This window comes from Carassius gibelio, chromosome B20 (genome assembly GCF_023724105.1).
Source record: "Carassius gibelio isolate Cgi1373 ecotype wild population from Czech Republic chromosome B20, carGib1.2-hapl.c, whole genome shotgun sequence".
NCBI lineage: Eukaryota > Metazoa > Chordata > Actinopteri > Cypriniformes > Cyprinidae > Carassius > Carassius gibelio.
The window spans coordinates 17,710,391-17,737,014 of NC_068415.1; the positions used below are offsets into that span (position 1 = coordinate 17,710,391).

The window sequence follows — 26,624 nt, forward strand, 5'->3', positions numbered from 1 at the left end:
AAGAACATTATTTTAGGATTAAGGAATATACGGGTTGAAACAGCATATGAATACCCAGGATTAATGGTTAACCCTAGGTAATTATAATCAATATAAAAAATATGAAATGAAGCAAAATAATGTAGGATTTAATTTAACCGGGTTTTAAAATGATCCATGGCCAACTATTCCATGTGTAAAAAGTGATTTGAAAGGAGGTTTCAGTAGCACACGTTGTAGAAAGTACTGTTCATGTTTACCGAAGTGACTTCAAGAATGCATATGTGTTCAGTCCCTCAGCAGGTAGCCAAGACATGTGTACACTTCATTAAAAAAGAATCACTGAGTTAAAAAAACACTAATATGTCAGTAATGTTTCAGTAATATTGTCAGTTGTTCATAATAAACATTTTTTTTTCCTTTAAAAAACAATCATTGCCATTACTGACAAATCAACACACAATACTTTGTTCAGACAGTCATTTGTTGTCAGGGTCTTAATTGAGGCATATGTGAAAGTCTGCTCCACTCCAAGACAAGTGAATACACACACGCACTGCATGCGTTTAAACAGACACCCATGCATAGGCTCAGGTGTTATGGTTTGGCATTTTTGGCAGCTTTGCTGTGAACAGGCAACGTTTCCAAAGTGATCTCCAGACTGTCAATTTCGGAACATTTGTGCCCCCTCACAATCACCCGTACAGATTTCTTACACTCCATTGACTGGCTCTTTGGTTTGCGTTCTTTTACCTCTGTGGGTTTTTGTTTAAGTTCCAGCTCCAATTCGGGTTCGGTGCTGTCCTGCAGAGACAACTGCACAGTGTTCACGTTGACGGGACAGTGGCGTGGGTAGTGCTTAAACTGCTCAAATGGGTCGTTGCACCTCTCGCAAGGGCAATGAAACAGACCTACAGGCCCCCCTGTCGATTCTGAGATGGATTTGCCTTGTCGCCGTAGGGGCCGCAGATTGAGGGCTAGCGATGGGCGGTAGCTCCAGAGGGGAAAACACTGACACAGGCAGTAGTGCATGCAAACCCCTCGCAGGGAGCGCATGTCCTTGCAGAGGAGGTGGCGGAAGTTGGGTTTGAGCAAGAGGTAGATGAGAGGGTTATAAAGGGTGGAGGATTTGGCAAAAACTGCAGGGATGGCGAAGGCAAGGGGCGGAATGTCCTCCAAATGGCCAAACGCTGCCCACATAGACACTAGTGCATATGGACTCCATGCAGTGAAGAATCCTATACACACCGCCACACTCATCTGGACAAAGATAGAGAAAGAGCAGGATAGAGGCTTCATGCAATACTTTGTGAGGGCCATCATGGTATATCACCTTTAACATTACGGAAGGAGTTAGGAGTGCACGTTGGGCTCATGTTGGCAGCTGTTCTAACATAATCAAAAAATCTAACTCATTGATATTTTGGAAATATATATGTTAATGTTCAAAAGAAGTTTATGCATAATTTTAAGAAATGCATACTTTTTATTCAGCAAGAACACAATGAATTGTTCATAAAGGAAAGCAAAGACTTTTACCTTTGTCAACCTTTTGCATAACTTTTATACAACATTGTACTCAGTATAGTTGTATTGAAAAAAAAAAAATACAAAAAAAGAATGAACACCACACCTTCACAATGATGGCCTGGATACTGCCCATGCGTGTCTGTGCTGAGATGTGCTGCTCCACTGCTCTGCGGGACTCTCGGACCGTGAGCAGTATGCGTGTATAGGAGACGATGATGATGCCACATGGCAGCAGGTAGCAGGCAATGAAGAGCACCGAGGTGTAGGAGCGGGCGACTGAGTCGTGATTGGACCATGCCCAGTCAATGCAGCAGGCTGTGCCATAGGGTTCAGGACCATACTGACCCCAGTTGGCGAGGGGGGAGCATGCGAACATAAGTGCATAGGCCCATGCACAGGCTATTAGCACACGACCGTGCTCATAGGTGAACCTATTACCTAGAGATAAACACATATGATGTAATATTATTTTAAAGGAAAGTTACTTTTATAAGTGAGTCATTGAATCATTCATTCTATGAATTCATCAAAGCACCAATTCATGCACCAACAAAACAAGTGGCCATCTGAGTAAGTCATTGAATTATTCTGTCAACCCAACCAATCATCATATTAGTGCAAAACAATAAAGTATAAAATAAATAAATCTGTAAATGTATTTAAGAACAAGTGACTTTCATAAGTGAGTCATTGAATTGTTAATTCTATTTAAGCGCTAATTCATAAAAGAAATAACAAGTGAATGTTTATATGAGTGAGTCATTGAATTATTCTCTCAACCAAACCAATAGTGATTCAGTTCAATTACTTGAGGACTTTTGCACTGTATTTAACATAATAAAATATATATATATATATATATATATATATATATATATATATATATATATATATATATATATATATATATATATATATATATATTATATATATATATATATATATATATATATATATATATATATATATATATATATATATATATATATATATATATATATATATATATATATAATGTAGGTTACCGTGAAGTGGATAGCAGACTTTGAGGCAGCATACAGTGCTGAGTATAGTGAGAGTGGTCAGAGAGCAGATTCCAAACAAAACACCACAGAAGGCATAGATCACACACACTGTCCTTCCATAAAGCCATCTGCAAACAGAAACAGCACTCAGCAAGAAAAAGCTAAATCAAAGGATCTTCAGTGGTTCTTCGCAAAGTAGTCCTCCTTATTATGCATTCTTGTCAGTCAAATCACAACTTTTGCCTTGCAAATAGATTTAATAACAGCCTTCTTCATTATACTTTATGTCACTATACTATATTAAGAAAAAGCAAAGCAAGTTTAAGTATTTAGCACATTTGATCATTCAAATTGCTTTAAATAACTATGACAAAGTGAAAGAAAAATAAATAAGAATTAATACTTCAGAATAATAAAGAAATAAAAAGTGTATAAATAAAATAAAAAAGTCAATACAGAATAACACAAAACAAAAAATAACAACATTAAAATCATAACAACTCAGCAAAAATGTTTCAAGGAATGAAATGTATTAAAAATGCATTAATGAAAATTACGTATACTTAATAGGTAAACTGAATTTTGTAAATGCATAAACAACAGTAAATGGTAAATAACCAAAATGTCATTGATTTTGACTGGATACACATCCCCTGATGTCAACAACAAAAGACAAGGGTAGCAAGTTTAAAAGCCTATTTATCAAGCATTTCAAGGGCCCCTATTAAAAGACATTCTCCTTTAGGATTCATATGTGCTTTGGGTTAGTTTGTGGCCTGATGTACAATCCATCATTCACAGACATAAATGAGGGACAAAGTCTTGGGCACACCTCTGACTTACGGTACATTTCAGATGCAGCATGAAGTCACATAAACTAATGACTGCAATTGTCATTCTTAACCACAGTCTGAAGTAGAGGACAGTTTAACTTTGATGGAAGTGGGCTGGATTTATGTGTGACATGTGCTCTATCTGTAAGTCGCTCAGCTCAAAAGGAGCCCTTGGATTTAGTCTGTCTCCTACATTCTTTCCATGTCTCCAAAAATCATTATTATCTTTGCGTTTACTGGCAAGTTTCGTCTTGATGGCACATTGAACTGAATGTGTGTGTGCCTTTTTGGTTTGGATTATATGAACCATTTTGCCTTGGAAACATGATAAGCTGGAGTAAAGTGATAGATTATTATGTCTATACAGGATATGGAGAGATAGAAAGAGAAAGAAAGGGAGAGAAAAGAAAATAAATCAACTTTTACAAACTCAAGCCAAACCAATATAAAAATTGTAGGGGTCTTGAATCTACGCTGCAGTAGGTACATTGCAGGACCATCTGCATGCGGGTCTATAACTGTCCATAACTGTCATTGCTTTTTCCTGCCTTTTTCGTAGTTTTTATTTCTTTGTGGTACCTGTGTGCGAGACTTGAGGTGACCGCGAGGGGGTAGAGACTGAGAGTCATGCCCAGATCACTGATGGCCAGGTTAACAATGAAGAACTCGGCTGGTTTTAAGAGGTGCTTCTTCTTGAAGGACACATACAGCAGCATACTGTTTCCACAGAGCGAACAAACACCTGCAAAACCAAAAATGTAAGATGAATTTGTGGTATGATGAAGTGAAAATTTTCACAAGATCGTTTCTGAAGCTTTTTTTTTTTTCACCCACCAACAAATTTGAACTGACCCATGCTCTAATTTGTAAATTCTTGATAAAGGTGAAAGTTTTGCAGAAAAGATATTTGGCACTGCAGTCTGTAGTCCCAAAAGACAGAAGAGAATTTGCATTTTGATGGGTTCCCTCAGGAGTTTTTAGAAAAGCAGTTTTTGACTTATTAGTAAAATAACATTAGACTTTCAAGCTTGTTCTGCTACAAAAAGATACACATACTTTAAATATGCTGGTCGTGTCTCTTGGACTTGAGCTAATGACTTGAAACAAGTTATTTTCTGACATAACTGACTTTAGAACCAGAAGTTCTTTTTGCACACAACACAAGTCGGTTTGTGGAGAATCAAAGACATGTGGTGTATGTCGAGCATCATCTGGTCATCGGCTTGTTAGAGAAAGTGTTGACTGCAGTATGAACTGATGCCTATATCTATGGACTTTTAAGACAATCAGCTAATCAATTGTGTTTATTATTGGAATTCAATTTTAATAGAATGTTAGTGAAAAAAAAAAAAATGCAGGCTTTTATATTTCAGCCTGCATGGTCATAGGTTATCATTATGTTTGGTATCTCCTTTGAAGATCTCTTGAAAACGGCTTTATATTTACCAAAGCACATACAGAAGACCTGAACCGAAAGGAACACAACCTGTTGTCTACTAAACATAAACAACGCTGACTACATTCAACGAAAGCGCACGCATGCTGATTGCGTTGTTTACGTTCAGTGGATACTCTCCAAAATGGTGGAAGACTGTAACTCAAGGAGAAGAATTCTTGAATAAATTATGTTATTATTGTTTTCTTTGCGCAGAAAAAGTATTCCTGAAGCTTATTACCAACTATTCTACTGATGTCCTTGCTATATTTCTTAACCTGGGAGCACTGCAGTTGCATTGCTGTCTATGGAGGGTTGGGGCTCTCAGATTCCATCAAAAATATCTTAATTTGTGTTCCAAAGATGAACGAAGTTCTTGCAGGTTTGGAATTTTGGGTTAACCAACCCTTTAAGATTTTAGTAATAATACATTACAGTTACCAGCCATAAAACTGATAGTTACTTCCCAGCAGTCACAGGATGTCAATTTATCAGGCTGATGTTGGACATGATGTTGAACAGACATCACTTTTTGGTCGAGAATGAAAATCAGGTTGATGTCAGTATTTGATGGCAATCTGACATTGACTTCACATTGGATTTTGGTCACACAACCTTAAATCAACAAATATAAACATCAGCTGATGTCTGTATTGGACATAAAATTAACATTGACATTACACGTCGAAATGAAATTGAATTTTGGTCAACCAACGCAACTGTAATTTAATTAAATATCATCTTATGATGTTTTTGCGCCTGTTGGGCTAGTTACTTAACCCCTCTTTGAAGTCCAACAATCCAATAATTCCTAGATTTATTCATGACTTGTGAACACATAAAGTCTGATTTTGTGAGATGAAAGGATGATATGAACACCAATGTGTAAATTGTGGCATTATAGAATTGTGGCATTACTTTACTCTGGCATTACATGGCTTTGCCCATCAACATCCCTTTGATCCTGATATAAAAAGAAGAAAGTAAAAATTATTTTAGGAAAACAAAAAAAAAATATTCTTATAATCTTATGTGGCTTCGTTTGATAAAATAATGAAATTATATAAGTGTATATAGGTCGCAAATAAATTATAGTTATACTATTCTTATTATTATTTATGAGTTAAACTGTTGATATTTTTTTCTGTTGGTTTTTTTGTATCATTATAAATTATAGCTACACTATAGTGTTTTCATTTATTTTATAAATACCATTATAAATACCATCTTTTTTTAATTTGTAACTAGTAATGAGTAATAAATAAAAAAAATTTGAGTACCGATCCCAACACTGGCTGTAGATCACTAAACCATTATGCTGCCTCAGAAGTATGTCTGAAATCAGTTTTGTGAGGCAAATGCTAGCTGCAAAGTCATTGCCTGATAGATAGGACAGTAGAGCAATAAGTCAAAAGCTTTTCAAAAGCAGACAGTAGCGATAATAACTTCATACAGTCAAAAAAAAAAAAAAGTCAGTGTGGCAAAAGAGTCATTATGGCATAAAATCGTTTATTTCAAGGAAATGGCAAATTAAAATAATACATATTCATTTCGTCTTTTTTAAATATTTTGATAAACATTTTGTTTTATTGAAAATCTCTTATTCATTCTGTTTTGTAAAAATGAGCAAGCTACAGTAAACAAGAGGACAGTGCTTGATGAAATGCCAATTATGAAATTCTTGGAAATGCTGTTTGTATGGTGTATGACAACTTTGTGACCAGAAACAGGCCATTAAATGGCTTAAATGTTGGTTAATGTAAGATTAGACTGTCATGTTTTATTTTTTTATTTTTTTAGATTTAACAATATTTGGATTGATTTTATATTGCTAAGCTTCGTATTAGATGTTCAGCCTTTTCTATAGACTCTCCTAAATCATATAGATTTAAAGTTCTCAGGCTTAAAACCCGACTTTTACTCGCATAACAACAATTTAAAGGAATATTCCAGTAAGATTACATTATTATTAAGTCAGCTTCAGAATGGATAACATCATATTTATGATTTATGAAAATATGATAGAAATTATATCATAATTGTATATTTATTCTATTAAGTGAAGTACATTTTCACAACAATCTCCCTTAGGATCACAAACCTGATACACAGTACTGTCAGGAAATCTCATCAAATTTACATCTATAGTGTCTAAGCTTCAGATGTGCTGTGAGACCTTCTGTAAAGAAACAGCACACACAAATGAAGACTCAGACCTTGCTTTAATACCTTAAAATATTAAACTTAAGTTTAAAAGCATGCAATACTGAGTTCTGTCATCAATAAAATATACACTGAAAAATTCCCATGACAGGGATCATGTACACAAACCTGACAGGGTGATGCTGTCATAAAACTCTGAGACATATTTTAAAGATTCTATGCCGCAAACTTTAAGTATTTCATATACTTTTGAGAATCCAGCACTTAGCTGATCCTGATAAGTGCTCATCATCACAGTTGTAAATGCTACGGCTTTCTTCTTTCGTGAGGGGCTTGGCATCACAGTAACTTTGTTTCTAGGCAGAACGTTAAAGAATGAGACACAGACGTCTCCCGGAAATCCTGTATAATTCAAACAATCAAATGACGATTTGGAAGTGTCTCCTCTTTTGTGTGCCATATGCATCAGACATTGAGCACCAGACGGTCCGTGGTCGTAACGTCCGAGGCTGAAACTACTATATCGCTAAAAAAACTAAAACAAAAAGTAAAGCAAAAAAAATTAAAAATTGTTTCAATTCCTGATTTTATTATTCCTGAAATGTGTCATCGGCCCATTTCAGTTTGAAAAAATAAAATACTAATAATAAAAATGGTTCATACTCCATTAAACATAGAAAACACTGGACAGTAATGCAAGACACACTGAAATAGCAGTGTTGTAATAGAAAACAGTAAAATATACAGTTCAGCAGCCACTGCACACAAATATTTGATGGTTCAATGGTTTGATTGCAAATCAAATCAAGTATTCCACCGAGCCATGTGATGAGGTGCTAATCTACCAGCCTGATATAAACAACAGTCTTATCCTTATTTCGCTGAAAGGATGAGGAAGCTGACAAGAGGAAGGGTACAGAGGCAAGGAGAGTGAATGAAAGAGAGCGAAACGGAAGAGAGACAGAATAAAGGAGAAGGTCAGTGCTCTGTATGTCGAATTGAAAAAGCCAATTAGCATTTGGCAGACAAGTGTTCAGGCACTCAATTCTCCATTGTTTCTGCACCTAAAGCATCAGTAATTATGATGCTGAAAGTGAACACTTTCATCAACCACGTGTCTAATTATTTTAATCTCACAGCAACGAGCTATGCAAGGAACTGTAAACCAAAATAAATAAATAATAATAATAAGACCAAGGAGGATTGTAAGATGTTTTGTAGTGCTCCACAGACAATTTGTTTCACATAAATAATTACTAAACAAGGCAGAGATCCACAGTGCATTTCAAATGAAACATTGTGGCACTACAGCGTTTTCAATCAAAACAAACTGAGGACAGCACAAAAAACCAACATGAACATGAAAATGCCTACTTGTGTTCAAGCTTTGTGTACAGACCTAGGCTTTACCTTCAGTTCAAGCATTCATCAAAGAGAAATAATTTTTGTTAGAAGGAAAATTAATGTCAGAGTTTAAAGGGGTCATATGATGTTGCTAAAAAGAAAATTATTTTGTGTATTTGGTGTAATGAAATGTGTTTATATGGTTTAAGGTTAAAAAAAAAAACACATTATTTTCCACATACTGCACATTATGGGACAGCTGTGGCCTAATGGTTAAAGAGTTGGACATGTAACCCGCAGGTTCGAGTCTCAGTGCTGACAGGAGTTGTACAGTAGGTAGGAAGGAGTGGATAAACAGAGCTCTCTTCCTGGACACTAGATATACAGCTGCCCACTGCTCTGGGTGTGTGTTCACTTCTCACTGCTGTGTGTGTGCACTTTAATGGGTTAAATGCACAGCACCAATTCTGAGTATGGGTTACCAAACTTCCCAAATGTTACGACTTTAACTTCACTTTCACTTTAACTTCACTTTCTGAAATGCGTCCTTTTTTAAAAAGCTCATCTGTCTGGAAACCGAGGTGTTCTCTGATTGGCCAACTATCCAGTGCATTGTGATTGGATGAATGCTTCAAGCTTGTGATGGAAATGTTATGCCCCTCACCATATAGTGATGATGTGTGTCCCAGCATGACAAGACGAAAACAATAAAACCCATTCCAAACGAAGCATTTGTTGCATCCCGTGGTGACATAAATACTGATAATCACTTACACTGTCTTATTACACGTTGTTTTGCGAATCGTGCTGCGTAAACATAAAACCATGTTTGCATTAGTGATCGGAGAAACAACAAACAACAAGCTCTACTCTACACTGCTAAAAACTTGCGTTGCAATCATCAGTGGCAAATCCCTAACATATTTAAACTACTTGCAGACTGAGAGTCAGACGTACCAGACTGTCCTTGCAAATATGGTACTGGCCCACTTTAAAGAAACAGACACCGGTTATATGAGTTTGCCTTGAAGATAATAAAGTGAGAGGAATAGTATGGATATTTGACATGCTGCCCAGGAACTCCGAGCTCGGTATCGGCCTGAACGCTGAGTGCTCCCCACCCAGAATGGGTCGACAGTGAGGAATTGGGATGGTGGAGGGATGCTGAAAGAATAGAGAGAATGAAGGTAAGGCTACTTTGATTATTTATTGTGGTTCTCTCTCATGGTGGTTGGATAGATGATGGTGAATTGGCCACATTGATTATCTGCGAGTGCTCCTCTTGAAATTTGTTAATAAATCATCAAGTTGAAGGCTACTCTCACAGGAAACAGTCCTCATCCTCCGGAAAATGCGTTGCACACATATTTGGGTAGAACTGTTCTGGAACAGTGTTGTGAATACAAGTTATACACTGATTTCTAGTCGTGTCCTCTTTTGAAAGGCCAAACAAATTAGTTTCGCTTTCACAATGAAAAACACAGCTTCTCCACAACAACGAGAATAAAAGTTATGCCACCTTTCTTTGCATGAACTTTTGAACGGTGTTATGCATATCTTTCCACATCGTGTCGTAGACATGTGGGGGGGTGTTAGAATGAGCCGTTTTAGATAGGACTGGCTGACTCTTAACTTTTATAAAGAATATCTCTTTGGATTTGAGATTTTAGTCTTGACAGATCTTCTTTATGCACCAAGAGCTTGTAACACTCCAAAGAGAAAGGAAAACGTGAAATTGCATCATAGGACCTCTTTAAATCATATATGATACACTCACATACAGACAACACAAAGTAGGTAGCACATTTGCAAACACAAGGCCAAAACTTCCATATGTTAGAGCTTTACAGTCAGTTCAGCATCTATTTATCAAAAAGGCCATTAACTGTAGAAGGGCCTTTGTGTGCATGTCTTAGTGAGCGTGGTAGCAGAAATTGATCTTTTGTTTGTTTGTGTGCGTGTAGTTTGTGTGTGATGCAATAAAGTGCAAAGTACTTTATTGTGGATTACTAAAAGACACTAAAAGAATATTATTAACTTACATTGAGGGTTTTAAAGGGATAGTTCACCTAAAGATGAAAATTTGATGTTTATCTGCTTACCCCCAGGGCATCCAAGATGTAGGTGACTTTGTTTCTTCAGTAGAACACAAACTGAGATTTTTTTACTGAAAAAGTTGCAGTCTGTCAGTCTTAAAATGTAAGTGGATGGGAATCACGGCTAAAACATAGATAAAAAAAAAAAAAAAAAAAAATTAATCCCTGTGGCTTTTGATGATACACTGATGTGTAAAGACACAAAACGATTGGTCTGTACAAGGAACTGAACAGTAATCATATTATTTTTTTATTTTTTTTACCTCTGATTCTTGCAATGTGCTAACTGTTCGAATTCTCCTGAGTGCATTCTCAGCAGCAGGCACGTGAAGAGGCTTATTCTTCTTGCTTTATGGCAGATTGCACACTTATAAGAAATACACTCCTAATTGAGATTGTAGATAGAATGTCAATGGTCCACTAGAGAACGCACTCTGGCGAAGTCTAACAGCTTGCACATTGTGTGAATCAGAGGTAGACAAGCAATATAAATATAATATAATATAATATAAATGTTCTGTGTCTTTACACATCATTGTAACATCATGAGCCGCATGGTTTAATTTGGTTTTGTTTGTGTATGTTTTTTTGTTGTTGTTGTTATTCTTTTTTTTTATTCTATGTTTCCCATCAGTCCCATTTTTCAGTCTTTAAAAATAATTACAATATGTTGATTATTAAATTGGTTTTGGTGCTAAATCTTTAATGATGGTTTTTATTGTTCCTGAAAAATTAATTAATGATTAATGCTTAATGTTTTTTCAGGATTCTTTGATGAACAGAAAGTTTATTTGAAATATAAATATCTTGTAAGATTCTAAATGTCTTTACTGTATTTTCTGAACAATTTTATTGTGTCCGTGCTAATAAAAAGTATAAATCTTATTTTATTTATTTATTTTTTGATCTTTCTTACCCCAATTTTTAAACGTTATTGTGTCATAATTCATAAAAATATTAAGAATCACAACTGTTTTAGCAGAAAAATTTCTGAATGATCATGTGACAAGACATCATTATCTCATAATATCCGCTGGAGTTATTTATTATTGTTATTATTTTTAAAAACATTAGAATTTTTTGGTTTCTCATCAAGGCTGTAACATCCGTAATTTTTTTTATATTTAAAAATAGAGAAAAAGAAAAATCAGGAGAAGAAAACTTCTGCTTGAGTGACTGATTGTATAATTCGGTTTTGAGAGCTGGCTAGAATCAATAAATGTGCTTTGTGCGTGAGAGTTTTTATAGTGGGTCATGGATGCAGCCTCTCACAACTGCATCGTTGGCACTTAAACTAATCAGAAAGATGCGTGTAAACAGCAAATGAAATATTGCTGGCAGCATACTGCAGTTGGCAAGACAAAAGCAATGATCATGACAGTATCTGTAACATTCACTGTTACAGATATCAGACATTCATGCTATCTAATATATTTTATGATTGACTTAATTAAGAATGCAATTGCTAGATTAATGGATATTTTAATCTATCATTTGTAGAAAGGCAAAACACAATATATGTGTAAATATTGCATATTTGTGTACATGTGCCATTTATTCATTACTATTTGAACGAAGCCTTCACATTGCGATCAGATTGCACAAACAGCCCCAATTTCAAAGGCCTGTTTGTGTTATTACCTGATTTGCAAAATTGCTTCAGTGATTTAGATATTAAAATAACACCCAGCACAATTCCTTCTTAGTGAATTCCAACAATTTCACAATCACAAATATAAAGTAATCTGTATCACTTACTATCACCTGCATGGGTTTAACAAACATACACCATCAAAAGCATTGGAGATAAGCTAAGATCACAGTGCACTGATGTGTACTGCATGTAGATTAAATAGAAGCAAATGAGAAACCTATAATTCTGTTATGTTTCATAGAACAAAGTTGATTAGAATGCAGATAAAAAAAAAAAAAGTCTTTCTCTTACCAAAAAGGGAGTAAACTATGCCCACTGTGATGTCAGCAGCCACTGGGATGTTAGACTGGAAGGTACTGTTGTCCAGTCCTGGCATCTACACACACACACACACACACAGAGAGAGAGAGAGAGAGCTCAATAATAATAATAATAATAATAATAATAATAATAAATACTCAAGTTTTCACACATACAAAAACAAAAATGTCAGCAGTACAATAACTGGGTAATAACCCTAAACCTAACCTTAACCCATGTGGTTACCTCTATTGCCATTGATTTCTTAGGTAAGTACACTGCAAGTTCACATACATTAAATGTAAAATCTGACTTATCTTTTTCTCCAGCAGCAACTAATACTAGCACTTTTCTTGTCATTCATATATATATGTAAACCCTGGCTATGTGTTCTGTACTAGACTAACTGAGACTTGTCATGGCACTTGTATACTGTTGTTGTTCTCTTGTTTATATGATTGCTTCTGTTGTTTTCATTTGTAAGTCGCTTTGGATAAAAGCGTATGCTAAATGATTAAATGTAAATGTAATGTAAATGAAGTGTAACCGATATGTCTGATTCAGAATACATATTATGGGTTTATAATGAATTGCCTCAATATTGAAATATCTTTCATTATCTGAGAATGAGTCATGAAACAGTGCCATTTGTGTCCCCATGACTTCTTACTGGTTTAATTTACAGGATACTGAGTCTCATTATTCCATGGATTTGACTGGGTGCATTAAAAAAAGCTAAATTAAAACATTAGTATTTTAATTTTTTTTTTTTTTTTTTTTTTTTTTTACATTTCATCCAATTTGCAAATCTTTTTCCTTAATAATATAATATAAAAAAGAATGACAACCTTTTAAAAAATGCTTTTATTCAAATTAACACAAAACGCTTTCAATGCTTTCTGCATTTTTAAGGTCTCTAAGGTATTTTGTGTCTCGGTACTAAAACAGCCGAAAGCTCAATCAGAGAATATAGTGCAAAAATTGCCAAGGTCAGGATGCCAGAGAATCCATGAAGTGAAAAAAGTGTATATAATGCATCCGCAAAATGCATAGATTTAAACACAACAGACCTTAGTCAGACCAACAATTTTATAATATTTGGATGAAATGAGGCTGCAGTCTTTAATAGGTCACATCATTTTCATAACACAGAACTTTCAAAACTGATTATGTCTACTGAAAAATGATTTTGAAATATGTTTTCTCAGCTGCTTATTGTTAAACTACAGCCTATATCCACTGAAGATGCTGCAGTTCTGTAGCTCTTCCTGCCATGGAATAAAACATGTTCACAACTTACAAAATTACAAATTTTTAATCTCACAGTTCACATGTATTTTCTCACAATTCTGAATTAGTATATCCAGTAGTATCCAGGCAATCCTGAGAAAAATAATAATGATAATAATAATTGTTATAAAATAATACATTTTGATTTCCTTTCTCTCACCTCTGACTTTTTCATCAGAATTCCAAGAAAAAAGTCAGAATTGTTAAAGTTAATAATTGTAACTGTCAAGAAATGTTATATAGTAGACAAAAGTAGAAACAGATTCAATTACATTACCCAAACTAAGGCCAGCAGTTGTTATTCACAGAAATTTTGTGAGCTATTCCTTTAACCTGTCTGGGAACAGATTTAAAGAGTGAGAGGGAGATGTCTATGTGAAAATCTGCTGACAGTACTTCAGTTATCCTTCAATCGCATGTTCAGTCATATCAAAAAAACATTCAGGCATCCCTCCCAGTAAACGGAAAACAGTAAGCTCTGCATTTAGCATTTAAATTTCATTAGGCTAATTGTCAAGTTCTTTAAATCACATCTGCAAAAATATTCCCTCTCACTTTCCTTCTTTTTTCTTCCCTGCTTTCTTCCCTACTTCCCTCAAATGCACACATGCAGCATACTGATCAGCAGTGGAGCTAAAGGCTGAGTCTGCACACTCAAACACCTCCAGAGAGCGATAATCTCAGATCTGCACTATGTTCTTCGCAAATCTATTTTATGAGTAAAATAGCTTTCATGTTTTTTATATTAGCAAACGGGCAGTTCTTTTCTAAGACAAATCAACGACAAAAAAAAAAAAAAAATCTATACACTCTGGAGGAAGGGGAAAAAAGTACTGTTTTACTGATGACCTAATATTTCCTAGGCACCGTCTTCCAGATACAAATACAATCTGAATCTCACGCTGTAAAGCTGTTTGAAAGTCATATTCTGTGAACATATTAACAACAAACAAGCTCCTTCCTTCCTTCATGACTTTGAATTTATGAAAGAGTGCAGGCTCGCCGTGGTAAAACTTACAGATGTCATCACAATGTCCTCTCAATCACTTCTGTTCTGCCATTATAGTATGCCATCTTTCTTCTCTCTCTCTCTCTCTCTCTCTCACACACACTCTCTATTACACACACACACACATTCATCTTTGTCAAGTCTTAAAATGTTATTCCTGAGATCAAATATTTGCACTGCCAAAGGCTTCTTGGGGTTTGCTTTTCTTTAAACCCTGTGCTAAATGGAATAACCGAGTGAATGAATTAGCACAACTAGATGTTCCTCTCAAAATGACTTCACTCCACACCTGTTACTACAAGATTATTTAAAAATACTACAGCCTGGAGTGTTTGGTGTCTGTGATGTGCACATCTTATATTTCTTATTAAAAGCAACTTCAGAACATCCAAAGCACACACACACATAGGGGGGCATGAGTTTATGGAAGCCATTTTATAAATTATACTCAGCTTCAGGCCAAGCAAGATGCAGATGAGTTTGTTTCTTCATCAGAACAGATTTGGAGAAATTTAGCATTACATCACATGCTCTCTGGGTGCTGTCATAATGAGTCAAACAGAAAGCTCTCAGACTAAATCTAAAATATCTTAAATTGTGTACCGAAGATGAACAGAGGTCATGAGGGTGAGTCATTAATGACATCATTTTTGGGTGAAATATCCCTTTAATGGGGACAACCCAGTAAACATAAAATTAACAAAATTATATTTTCCTCTACACATTTTGTAGCATCAATGTTATTTGGTCTTTAGCTGTATAAAACATAAGAAATATCAACCTTTTACACACATTTGTTTTGGGTGATAATGAGGTCAATATAATAAAAACATAATTTTCATGGGTTATAGGGGAGGAGCAAACAGCAGGGTAAACCAGCCTTCTGAACCGTTTATCTTTGTGCTCTCTCTCTCTCTCTCTCTCTAGGGGGACTTTGATGTGACTGACTTGCAAGCCTTCATAGGGTTGCTCATTTTTGCAGAAGTGTACAAATCAAAAGAAGAAGCAATAGCAAGCCTTTGGAATGCTGACACTGGAAGGTCTATATTTTCAGCCACCATGTCTCTAAAGACATTACAGGTTTTTGCCCGTGTCATACTTTTTGATCACAAAGAAACAGGACAGGGCCAATGACAGCATGACAAGCGATTACCCTTTCTTCACAATCCAGGCCCCCATTTCACTGTTGATGAATGTCTGGTTCCATTTCATGACTGCTTTCCCCTTAAACAGTACATTAAATAACCAGCCAAATATGCATTCAAATATGTATATATACTCAAAGTATCTCGGAGAGGTGAGGTTTCCAAGTGGCAACATCTAACTACTGGGGTGCCTCAGGGCATATTTCTTGGACCACTTCTCCTCTCTGTCTACACGGTATCAATAGGTTCTGTCATTCAAAAACATGACTTTTCATACCACTGCTATGCTGATGACACTCAACTACCTCTCTTTCCATCCTGATGATTTGACGATAGCTGCTTGCTGGATGAAGGACCATCACCTTCAACTCAACCTTGGCAAGACAAAACTGCTTGTGCTTCCCATCAAACCCATCGTTTCATCACAATTTCACCATCAAGTAAGGCACATCAACCATAACTTCTTCAAAAAACAGCTAGAAGTCTTGGAGTTATGATTGATGATCAGCTAACTTTCCCAGACCACATTGCTACATCTGTCCGGTTCTGCAGATTTGCTTTATTCAGCATCAAGAAGATCAAGCCCTTTCTTTTGGATCATGCCGCACAACTCCTTGTTCAAGCTCTTGTTCTGTCTAGGTTGGACTATTGCAATGCCCTCTTGGCAGGTCTTCCAGCCAATTCTATCAAAACTCTACAATTAATCCAGAACATGGCAGCAAGATTAATTTTTAATGAGCCGAAAAGAATACACGTCATATTTCTGTTTATCAATTTGCACTGGCTACTAATAGCTCTTTGCATGAAATTCGAGGCATTAATGTTTGCCTACAAAACCACAATTGAATCTGCACCCCTTTACCTAAATTCAGACTTATGTGCCCTCTAGAAGCTTGCGTTCTGCAAGTGAACGTCGCTTGATTGTGCCATCCCAAAAGAAAGTTTAAGAAAGTCACTATTAAGGACTTTTAAATTAAATGTTCCCTCCTGGTGGAATGACCTGCCTGGAGGAATGAGTCCTTAGCCATCTTCAAGAATAAGCTTAAAACCCATCTCTTCCATCTTTATGTGACCCTCTAACTTTAGCACTATTCTAATTCTATTCTTAAAAAAAAAAAGAAGAAAAAGAAAAGAAAAAGATTCTAACTAGCTTTCTAATATTTTTTTATTTTATCTGGCTTTTCTTTTATTATACAAAATTCTAACTAGCTTTCTAATCTTTGTATTCTATCTGTCTTCTTTTCATTTATTATACAATTAACAAAAGCAAAAAACAAAACAAACAAAAAAAGATCTCTAACACTAGCTTGCTCTATTCTTTTTCTATCCCATCTGTTTTTTTTTTCTTCTTATTTCTTATATTATTTAATAGCCCTTGCTATGTGTACTGCATTTAAGCTAACTGAGACTTGTTATAGCACGTGTATATCATTGCTCTTTTGTTGTTTTTGATTGCTTCGATTGTCCTCATTTGTAACTCGCTTTGGATAAAAGCGACTGTTAAATGACTAAATGTAAATGTAAATATATGTGGCATGTGATGCACAGTCCATCTATGCTTGGAATATGTAGGAGTATACATGTAAATCCCCTTGACAAGCAAAAAAAAATCAGGTCATGAGGGTGGTACTAGACATAACCTCTCTGTTTATGGGTGCTGACTCTTAGAACCCCAAAACACTTCAGGCTGAGTAAGAGGCTGTTATTAATAAACTTATATATAAAATAAATGCATCAGTTAAACCTCAGATTTTGTGAAAAAAGGGGTGGGAGTATACTATGCACTGAATAAAGACTAAGATATTTCTTGGATTACTGGAATATTTTAAATATTCACAGTATGGGTGTTGTCTCTGTTTCAGTGGTTGAGAAAATTACAGCAGGCGAGAGTTTTGAAACACACAGTGTAACATGAAATGAGCTGCAGCTGGAGAGAAGTCAAGATCACATGACCACCATCCAGCTGAGGTGACAGTAAAAGCTCTGTTAAAACATATGAAGGATTTAAAAACCTTGTTATAAATAACCTTTTAATGATAGTTTAATTTCATTTCTATTAGTATATTAACATATTTATATCATTATTAATATTATTTGTATATATTATTTATTAATATAGTTTTTTTTTTTACACCTCTATCTGACTGGTATTACAGTATCCTGTAGTATCTATTAGGGCTTTACATAAAAACAACAACAAGAACAACAACGTGTCAATTAGGTACTTTTATTTTTTAATTACATGAATTTGTAGCAAAAATGACAATTGACATTAAACATAAATAAATACTTAAAGAAGTAACACAAAATAGAAGCTGGAAATAGTGAAATGAGGACCAAGTTTTAGTGAAATTCTGTATTTTCATAATCCTCTATGATGCCTGTAAGTCCATCATTATGTGTATTTTGGTGTGACTGAATGGCTGTTTCTCTCTGCAGATGACGAGGTTGTAGGATGTGAAATACTGAAATACACAAAATTGAGTTCAGAGTTACAATGCGAATCATTCAATTTTTTTTAACAAATAAAAAAAAGTACAATAAATAAAACATTTTTGTTACTTATTGATTAAAAAGGAGTGAAGTATTCTTAACTGAACAGGACTGGTCACACTTACATGTTCTCTTAAACTGAAAAGAGAAAAAGACATGATTTGTAAGAAACCAATTGCAATTTGAAAGTTAAAAATGATTGACATTTTAAGAAATAAATCATTTACCTGCTGAGAGTGTGTTGATAGTCTGTGTAGCTGGATAGCTGAACTCCAGAAAATCAGTAGGCCTAATGAGACATCATTTTTGGAGTGTAGCCTCTGTTAGTAATAAATGATAATAAAAAAAAAAAAAAAATCTAACAATATGGATTCTAAATTCAATGTCTCTCTTACTAACTTCAGTCAGAGCTGCTCACACTTAGATGTCATCAAAAAAGAAGAGAAAAGAACATGTTTGTTTGAAAACCAGATAACATTTTTAAGTTCAATTTGTATTTAAATTTAAAAATTTAAATAATTTACCTGTTGAGAGTGTGTTGACAGTCTGAGGTAAGATGACTGAACTCCAGAAACTACGTAATGACAGTTACAGATTTGAAAACTAAAGGGGGGAAGAGTGTAACCCTAACCCACATACTAACCCTAAAAGAGAGCATTTTTCAAGCAACTTTTATTTGCTTTATTTTTATGCTTTTACAAATAAGGATGCCTTCAGAGTGAGGTCTTTTCATATTTAACCCACTTCTGGGCACATATTTGGCCACGAAGTATGATTAAGTAAATAGATAGCTTTCTATAAGGTTTAGCTGCTATTTTGTGCCCAAAATTATTATAGCTATATTGTTGTTAGAGTTTATGTTTACTATCTGGAATCAAACTGAAACAAGCGAAGGGAAATCATAATTATTCTAAAATAATAAAGTCAAGGACAATTGTAAATTGTATTTATTTGGTGTTACAAACCACCCAAGAAGTGGGGTCGATTGTAACAGCATTCTTCGTGTTTGACAATAATTTGTATAGTCCAGGAATAAGTTGCATATTTATAAACTGCATTCATTTTTATCAGACAAACATGGCAGTTAATTATTAAACATGGAAACATACATTCCAAAACAACACTGACTGAGATGCAAATGTTTAACCAACGTGTTACAGCACACTACTTTCTTGCGAAGAGAAGCGCAACCCTCAGCAAATGAGCACACAAGCCTTCAGCTTCCTTCATTCACTAATAAAACCAAAACCAAACCCCACATGAGTTTTCAAGGCAGGATTACAAACAATCAACAAGTGAATGGGGTATATGCATGAGGAACGCCACCGCAAGACACAGAAAAGCGCATAATCGCAAGACACTCGGCTTTCAGACGCGCGTCTGTCTCATCGGCACCAAACTCTCGCATCCGCACCTGCCTCCTTTGCGCGCTCTTTATCCACATGCACCTGCTCGCTAGGCACTCGATGTCATCACTTAGAAAAATCCAAGTGGGTTCAAACAACCCTGATTGATCACTTCCATCCAACATCTCCAACATCACTCGCCTACCTTGACAGCCGTTAGCCTCGCCTCTCCTCGGAAAGCCAAAGGTGTTCATCCGCTTTATCCGTGATCATTCGTCAAAGCTCCGCGGTTCGGACCCACGTCGCGGTGGCACGCGGAGTCGAGATGATGCGCGTGGGAGACCAAAAACGAGACCTCCCGGTGGTGATGAGCGATCTTGCGCAAGACTGTGCGCAAATGCACGTGCAGGTGATCCCGAGAGGTTCACAGCGAGTTGTGAATGAACCCTACCACCTTCCTCACCAACTCACTTTTTTTCATAAAAAGCAGTTGTACTGAACGCCTGATTCGCGCAACGGTGAGTTTGGAAAAACATATCGACCTTTGACGGCAGCGAGCGTTACTGAATGCAGCTTTTCGTGCCTTTACACATTACATTAGAACCGGATTCTCATATTGGGACAACAGGTTCAGCATCATGTTCAAGTACAAAATTATTAGTGCTTTAAGAATTTATGAATAATAATACTAATAAAGAAAAGGAATGTAAATAACCAAAAACAGAAGCGCACTGAGATTAAAAGGAAGGAAGGGAGAACAGGAAAGAAAGGAACGCAGCAGAAAGGAAAGGTATAGGGGAAGGGAGAGGTGAAGGGAAAAAAGAGAGGGAACAGTTTCACATGTAATAAATAAAACATCCTGAACCCTTCATGACGCCTTAAGCAGTTTCAGCCTGCTTAATCCCACACACCATTTAAAAGGTATATCAATAAATTGTTGTTTTATTTTACAGTTTTAACTCTAAATTAAGAAAAAAATGTAAACCACTGTAAACTTTCTGCGTCTCTGAACACGAGCGCGCGCGCAAATCCAATTGCACGTGAGCGCTCATTTAGTCTGAAGCGCGTGAAATTATGCAGCGGTGGGAAGCTTTAACGATCAGGGGGCTACATTAATCATCCAATCCTTCCCTCCAGCGTCCTAAGGAAGACTGAAAATGTATGAGCGAGTCGATTTGCACCCTTTAGGGACAGAAAAAAACACGTATGTGGTATTTTTGGTGCGATATGAATTATGTTTGGACTATGTGCATTGTACTACTGAGAACCAAAAAAAAAAAAAAAAAAAAAAAGAAAAAAATGTAATTTACATGCACATCATATGTTTGAGATTTATTCTTAGTATTTTTTTCAGATAACTTTTAGAGTTAAAAGTATATAAAAAAAAAACTTATAATTATAGGCTACATTCATCTTAATAATACCCGAACACTCAATTAATGTAAACCATGCTTGCGAATTAAAATAACCAAACAATCAAAAAATGGTAAAGTAGCTTAATTTTTAAAACTATCTGTTATCTAATGTCACCCAGACTGACCTTCCTTTGAACATAAACTAATGATTGATGTCAACATGCTGGTTCAATATGCTTATGACATTTAGGGTAATATGGGCATATATGTTAATGACGCTTACTTGCACAGAACATCACCAAATTGTGATTATTATAAGAATATGTATATGCATGCAAATACTGGAAAGAGGAAAGCAACACGTTAACTCATATACAGTAGTTGTAGTTTTGCAAAGTGGGCTCAGCTGATGATTTCAGATAAAAAAAATAATTAAAAAAACATGATAAAAAAAGAGTGAAATTTTGAAGAAAAAAAAAAAAAACTGAGATAAATTGTGACAAAGTAGAAAGTATTAAAACAAATCAAATAGCTGGGTGCACCGTTATGTCGATTGCTGTGAAATTCATCACATTCCTTTCACTGATGTTTCAGCTGCCAACATCAACAGAATGACGTTGAAACGTGTTGAGTTTTCCAGCTAGTTTTTGTTCGTTTCAGGGACAAAATGCATAACATTGCAGACAAACCTAGTTGTCCTCTCAGGCGGTCCAACCTCACTTAAGTACAGTGCCACTGACCAAACCAGCCCTGTTGAATGAACTTAAAAGTGAACAGATGCAGAAGACAATAAAAGGATTTCTGGCAAGACTCTGAAGCTCTGTTTTACTACACTTTAAAAAAATGTTAGAACCAAATAGCCAGGCACAAAAAGAAAATTACTTTTATTAAAAACAAGCCTTGCATTCATTATGCACCAGTGCATGTTCAATTACATGCTTCCCAGGGACTGCATGTTAGAGAACAAACGTGTGTGTTGTGATTGGTAGATGGTACTTGATAAATCAATACAGCACATGACATTTCTAAAATAGGCCAAACACCTAAGAAGGCAACAGGCAGCCAGGATCTTGGTTACATTTTATTCTATGTACAGTAATTTGTTATAAATATAATACATCATTTATTTTATTTATTTTTCAGAAAAGCGGTCCTGTAGATACATTTAAATAACAGTTTGAGCATAGTGGTGGAGATGACAGAATGAGAGCTGGGGTGGTGGGAGAAGATGATTGGTTTGTAGAAAATGTAAAATCTTCAGAGAAAACAGCACAGCCAATCAACACAAAGATGCACAAACAAAAAAATATGCCCTCAGACTGACTTTACCCCTCTTGGTGTCCTGGCAGGTCCATACAAGTCTATGCTGTTTGGCTGGGCAACATGGATTGTGCCATTTCCTCACCGGGTCACGAACATTAATAAGATGGCTCTTCGTTGGACTTCACGGATTCCACTGGCTTCTCATAAAGTGATTTTAAGTTCCACTTAACACCACATTTGCAGCCTGACTGAATAAGGCAGAATATTTACTCCTTTTAACAGCTGCAATGATATTAACCGCAGGTCATCATGTTACAATGTTGTGTTTTTTTTGTGTTACTGTGGCAACAGAGCACAGTGGACAACCGTGAGATAGTCGACAGGACAGTATGATGCAGAGATGCATAGCCATTAACATTACCACATGTTTGGGATCTTGAAAAATTAGTTCTAAAAACAAAAAGATTTCATAAAACAAAAGCAAAAATCTTCAAAAGATGCGTGGCTGACACGAGAGATAAATTAACATGGAAAAAAACAGATCCAGTCACACTTCAGGTGCATTGAAGACAAAAAATCTGAAGTCGGTTTGTGTTTAGCTCACCATTGCAGACTGTACAAGCACATCAGATGCAGTGTTAAGTTGAAATGTGTGTTCAAGTCTTTTTATTTACTTATCTCTCTCAATTAGATTTAGTTTTAGCAACAAGTAGAAAAATCTTGAAATCCAGTCCACTTCATTTATTTAGGTGGGACTTTGAAGAACTGTTGGATTGATGAAGCGGAGTTCCTCAAACACTGTTGATGATGATGAGGGCAGGCATGGCGCTCTGCTGGCTGGTCTCACACATAGCACTGGTCTGTGCCAACTTGGCGAAGACACGGGGTGTGCCCAAATTATAAACTCCAGCCTGGAAGAAACAAGCTTTCAAGGAAAGCCTGTACACCTCTTGAGCCTGGAGCTGCAACTTATATTGGGTCTGGCCCAGCCAGCTAAAAGACCCATGCACTTCCAGTGACTCCGGGCTGCAAAGATAGACAACAAGAGTGCGAGATGGCTTGTAAGTTCAATCTCAAGATTTCAAAAAGACTTTGGGATCAGAGAAAACTGAGCTGTACCTGGTCGTTTTATGCCGTAGATCAACAATGACGTCTACCTGAGCCGAGGAACAGTTGGACAATGTCAGGGTGACTGGAACCATACATAAACTAGAGAAGAAAAAAAAAAAAAAATAATTGTTCAAATTCTTGAAATAGCAATGCTTTGTGCATCCTCCACAAAGGCAAACTTCATTTGAAATGAGCAATTCTTCCATTGAAATATGCAATAGAAAACATGAGTATTTGTGTCTCCTCATGACCTCTTATCGGAATTCAAACATGCAGCCAAGTTTTTAAGCCAGACAAAATTGATTATTCAATTTCTATTCAATTTTGTGATGTAAAATACAGCACTCTTGACTTTCATCTGAAAATTACTTTGATCAATGGGTCTCATAACTTCTGTTACTCCCATACGGGTGTGCAGCAACTGTAAGTCATTTGTCCTGAAGCACAAATATGGATGGACTAACCCCCTGACTCTGGAACATTCATCTCATGCTATAAGATGTTTGGTTTAATTTCCTGGCAAATTTAAGTTTTGTATGGCAGTGCTGTTGCACAGTAAGATGAGTTTGACCCGGTTTTAGGTCTTCGATTTTCTTCTCACTCTTTGTTATACTAAAATTAAAATCAAAATACATAAAACAATAAATAATTAAAAAAAAAATTAAACGCATGTTGAACAGATTTTTTGTATGACTCATCCATGTATACATTTTCTTATATTTTTTTTTACCTTTCTGGTAAAAACAACTTCTGGTGATGCATACGTCCGACTTAAATAATTTAGTTTAGTTTAATCATTTTATTTTAAGTCAACCAAAATTCCTCCTTACAGTTTCGTATTTTCCAATACAAAAGATCTGTTTCTACTTAAAGGCCATGTTGCATGTTAACCACCACTTTCGATTACTGGGTACATAAATCACTCAAGATTTGTATATCATTTTTTAATGTTTTTGGTTTTAATGGGTTTTTTTACGCAACTCGGTGATGTCGTCACGTTGGGGAGAAGGGGAGAAAAGGTAGCCTCAGCGTAGTATGATGCCGCTTTCCAGGCAACCCGTGTTTTTCCAACCTCAAACTTGTGAAAGTGCACTGGAACGCACACAGGACGCGAAACAACAATGGCAACCCCTACTGATAATACTACCTACGGATGCAGTGTTTATGCAAGTGGTTCAAGTTGAAAAAACAATTCTAGGTCAATGTAATGTTGCAATAAAATAAATAATCTAGCGTCAATTCCTTGCACTCAGAAAGTTTGGCGTAACTTGCCTGCAACAGTACACATTTGTGGTATGAAATAGTGATTACGAGCTCAAAAACCGGCCTGGAACGCAGCATCTGAACTATAGCGACTGACTGGGATGCAGAAGAGGTGGCAAGAACCAACATGTATGATGGCCCGCAGCCGTGTAATTTCGAACCAGCCAGACGTAAGAGGGCAAATTAGTAATTGCCAAGAACTGATGTCCGTCAAAGCCAATTAAATGCATGGTCCGAGGAGAATGAGTGGAGAGTTGGTGAAGTGTCCTGGTGAGTTGCTATCATTTAGCAAAGCAACAATGAGCACTGGAGCTAGTCTACAAGCAGCAGTGCACAATAACAACACATATTTTACTGTCATTGAATAGCACCGAGTGAAAAATCAACGTTTTCTTTATATCTAGTGGCAGTGATCATGACGTTAGTTCAGATAAGTACCAGTAACCTTTGTCATAGTGTCGTAGTACTGATAAACGTTGTCTTTGTCATCTAGAAATAGAAGGCATCATGCTAGCTATATGGACGTTTCTAAGCGTTTATCTCTTCCTCCGGTGAAAATGTTTATGCAAACGTAGCCGCGTGTCTGTCGCTGTGCTTGTGTGGGCGGTGCCGTCCCATGGAAACTGCGTTGGAAAGCTTGTGCTTTAGGGAAGTGAGTGCGTTTTGGTCACTGTTGGTTGATATCTATCTATATATCTAGTCTATCTATCTGTCTATATCTATGTATTCATCTATTTATCTATTATCTGCGCTATCTGAATACTCTCGTCTACTACTTGTCTCTCTAGTCACTCTCAATGCTCTCAAGGCAGGCTTTGGTAAATTCTCTCCCCAACGTGACGTAATGCAATGCATTGTGGGGGAAAGGAGACTGCTGTAAGATAGTACCTACTTTTTCGTATTATATTCCGTTTTGTGATGCCCAACAACATAAAATGCAATGGATAACAGTTTAAATGTTTATTACCAACAAGCAAATTGCACAAATTCAATGAAAAATTTACCCTGCAACACGGCCTTTAAGTTACATTGCAATTTTAAGACATTCAAAGCATTTAAGTTATTAATAAATTCAAATGTTATTTCAACCATTTTTTTCTCCTAGCTAGTGTATTATCGTGATCATATACAACACATCCAGCCTCCAGCCAAGTGCAACATATCAACGAAATGTCCTAAATCTTGTGTTCAATTAGGATAAAAAATCAAAATGCAAGATCTTTTAGCACTTGAAATTTTTTAATTTGATTAATATAGTTTGTTAGTTTTTTATGATGGCATTCCATGTTTTTGAAGTTGTTTTAAAGTTATTACTTCCTCATTATGTTCTCTCTTTAGTAAATACTGATTTCTTGCTTCAGTGACTTCATTTACATGGACATCCGTAATCTAATTATTTACCTTATTCTAAATAAGCTTTTAGAATATTCCTTTCATGTTCTCGTTTTATATTTTATAGAAATGGCACACATCATTGCATCCCCATGCAACGCCATCCGACGTCCCCTCCAAAATATCACATATAAACATTTAGTTTGTCTTTGTTATAATGCCATATACAGTTTTGGGTGTTCAATTTTTAATTTACTGAAAGCTTCAAGTGAGGTTAATTATTTGACGATGACGACTCTTTTGTTTACCGTCAAACAGTTGACCACTACTGTGTGTGTATCCTGTCACAAAATGTGGCAAAAAGTTATATATGAAGTCCACTAAATGGAGTAAAATCCTGGAACGCTTTCCTCAAAAACCTTAATTTATTTTTATCTGAAGAACTCTTTTCTACTGCATTGAGGTAAATCCTGGTAAAATGTTTGTCCGTTGTTGATTGGTTTGGAATTCGAGCTTGAGGTTGACTCTTAGAAAGGGGCAGACTAAAAGATTGGAGAAGTCTAGGGATACATCACACTGCTGTTTTTACAGGAAGGTCCAGTTATAACATTTGGACTGAGTTTTACTAGGTCAAAATATGAAATGCATGGATGAACTGT

At 35.9% G+C, this 26,624-nt stretch overlaps 2 protein-coding genes across 3 annotated transcripts in view; both read right to left on the reverse strand.

The window, feature by feature from the left end:
* Positions 1-368: 368 nt before the first annotated feature.
* LOC127983536 (opsin-5-like) lies at positions 369-12,435 on the reverse strand. The gene is made up of 5 exons (XM_052585729.1): positions 12,351-12,435; positions 3,947-4,109; positions 2,535-2,662; positions 1,613-1,947; positions 369-1,239 (listed from the first exon to the last, which is right to left on the reverse strand). The coding sequence occupies exons 1-5, from the start codon at positions 12,433-12,435 to the stop codon at positions 577-579; spliced, it is 1,374 nt and encodes a 457-aa protein (XP_052441689.1). The 3' UTR covers positions 369-576.
* A 9,630-nt stretch (positions 12,436-22,065) lies between these two features.
* Positions 22,066-26,624, reverse strand: part of LOC127983859 (trafficking protein particle complex subunit 8-like) — a 44,072-nt gene continuing 39,513 nt past the window's right edge. For both annotated transcript variants that reach the window (XM_052586224.1, XM_052586225.1), the window contains 2 exons: positions 23,380-23,469; positions 22,066-23,286 (listed from right to left, as the gene is read on the reverse strand). In XM_052586224.1, coding sequence (XP_052442184.1) covers positions 23,052-23,286; positions 23,380-23,469 — 325 coding nt within the window. In that variant the 3' untranslated portion in view covers positions 22,066-23,051. The remainder of the gene's footprint in view (positions 23,287-23,379; positions 23,470-26,624) is intronic.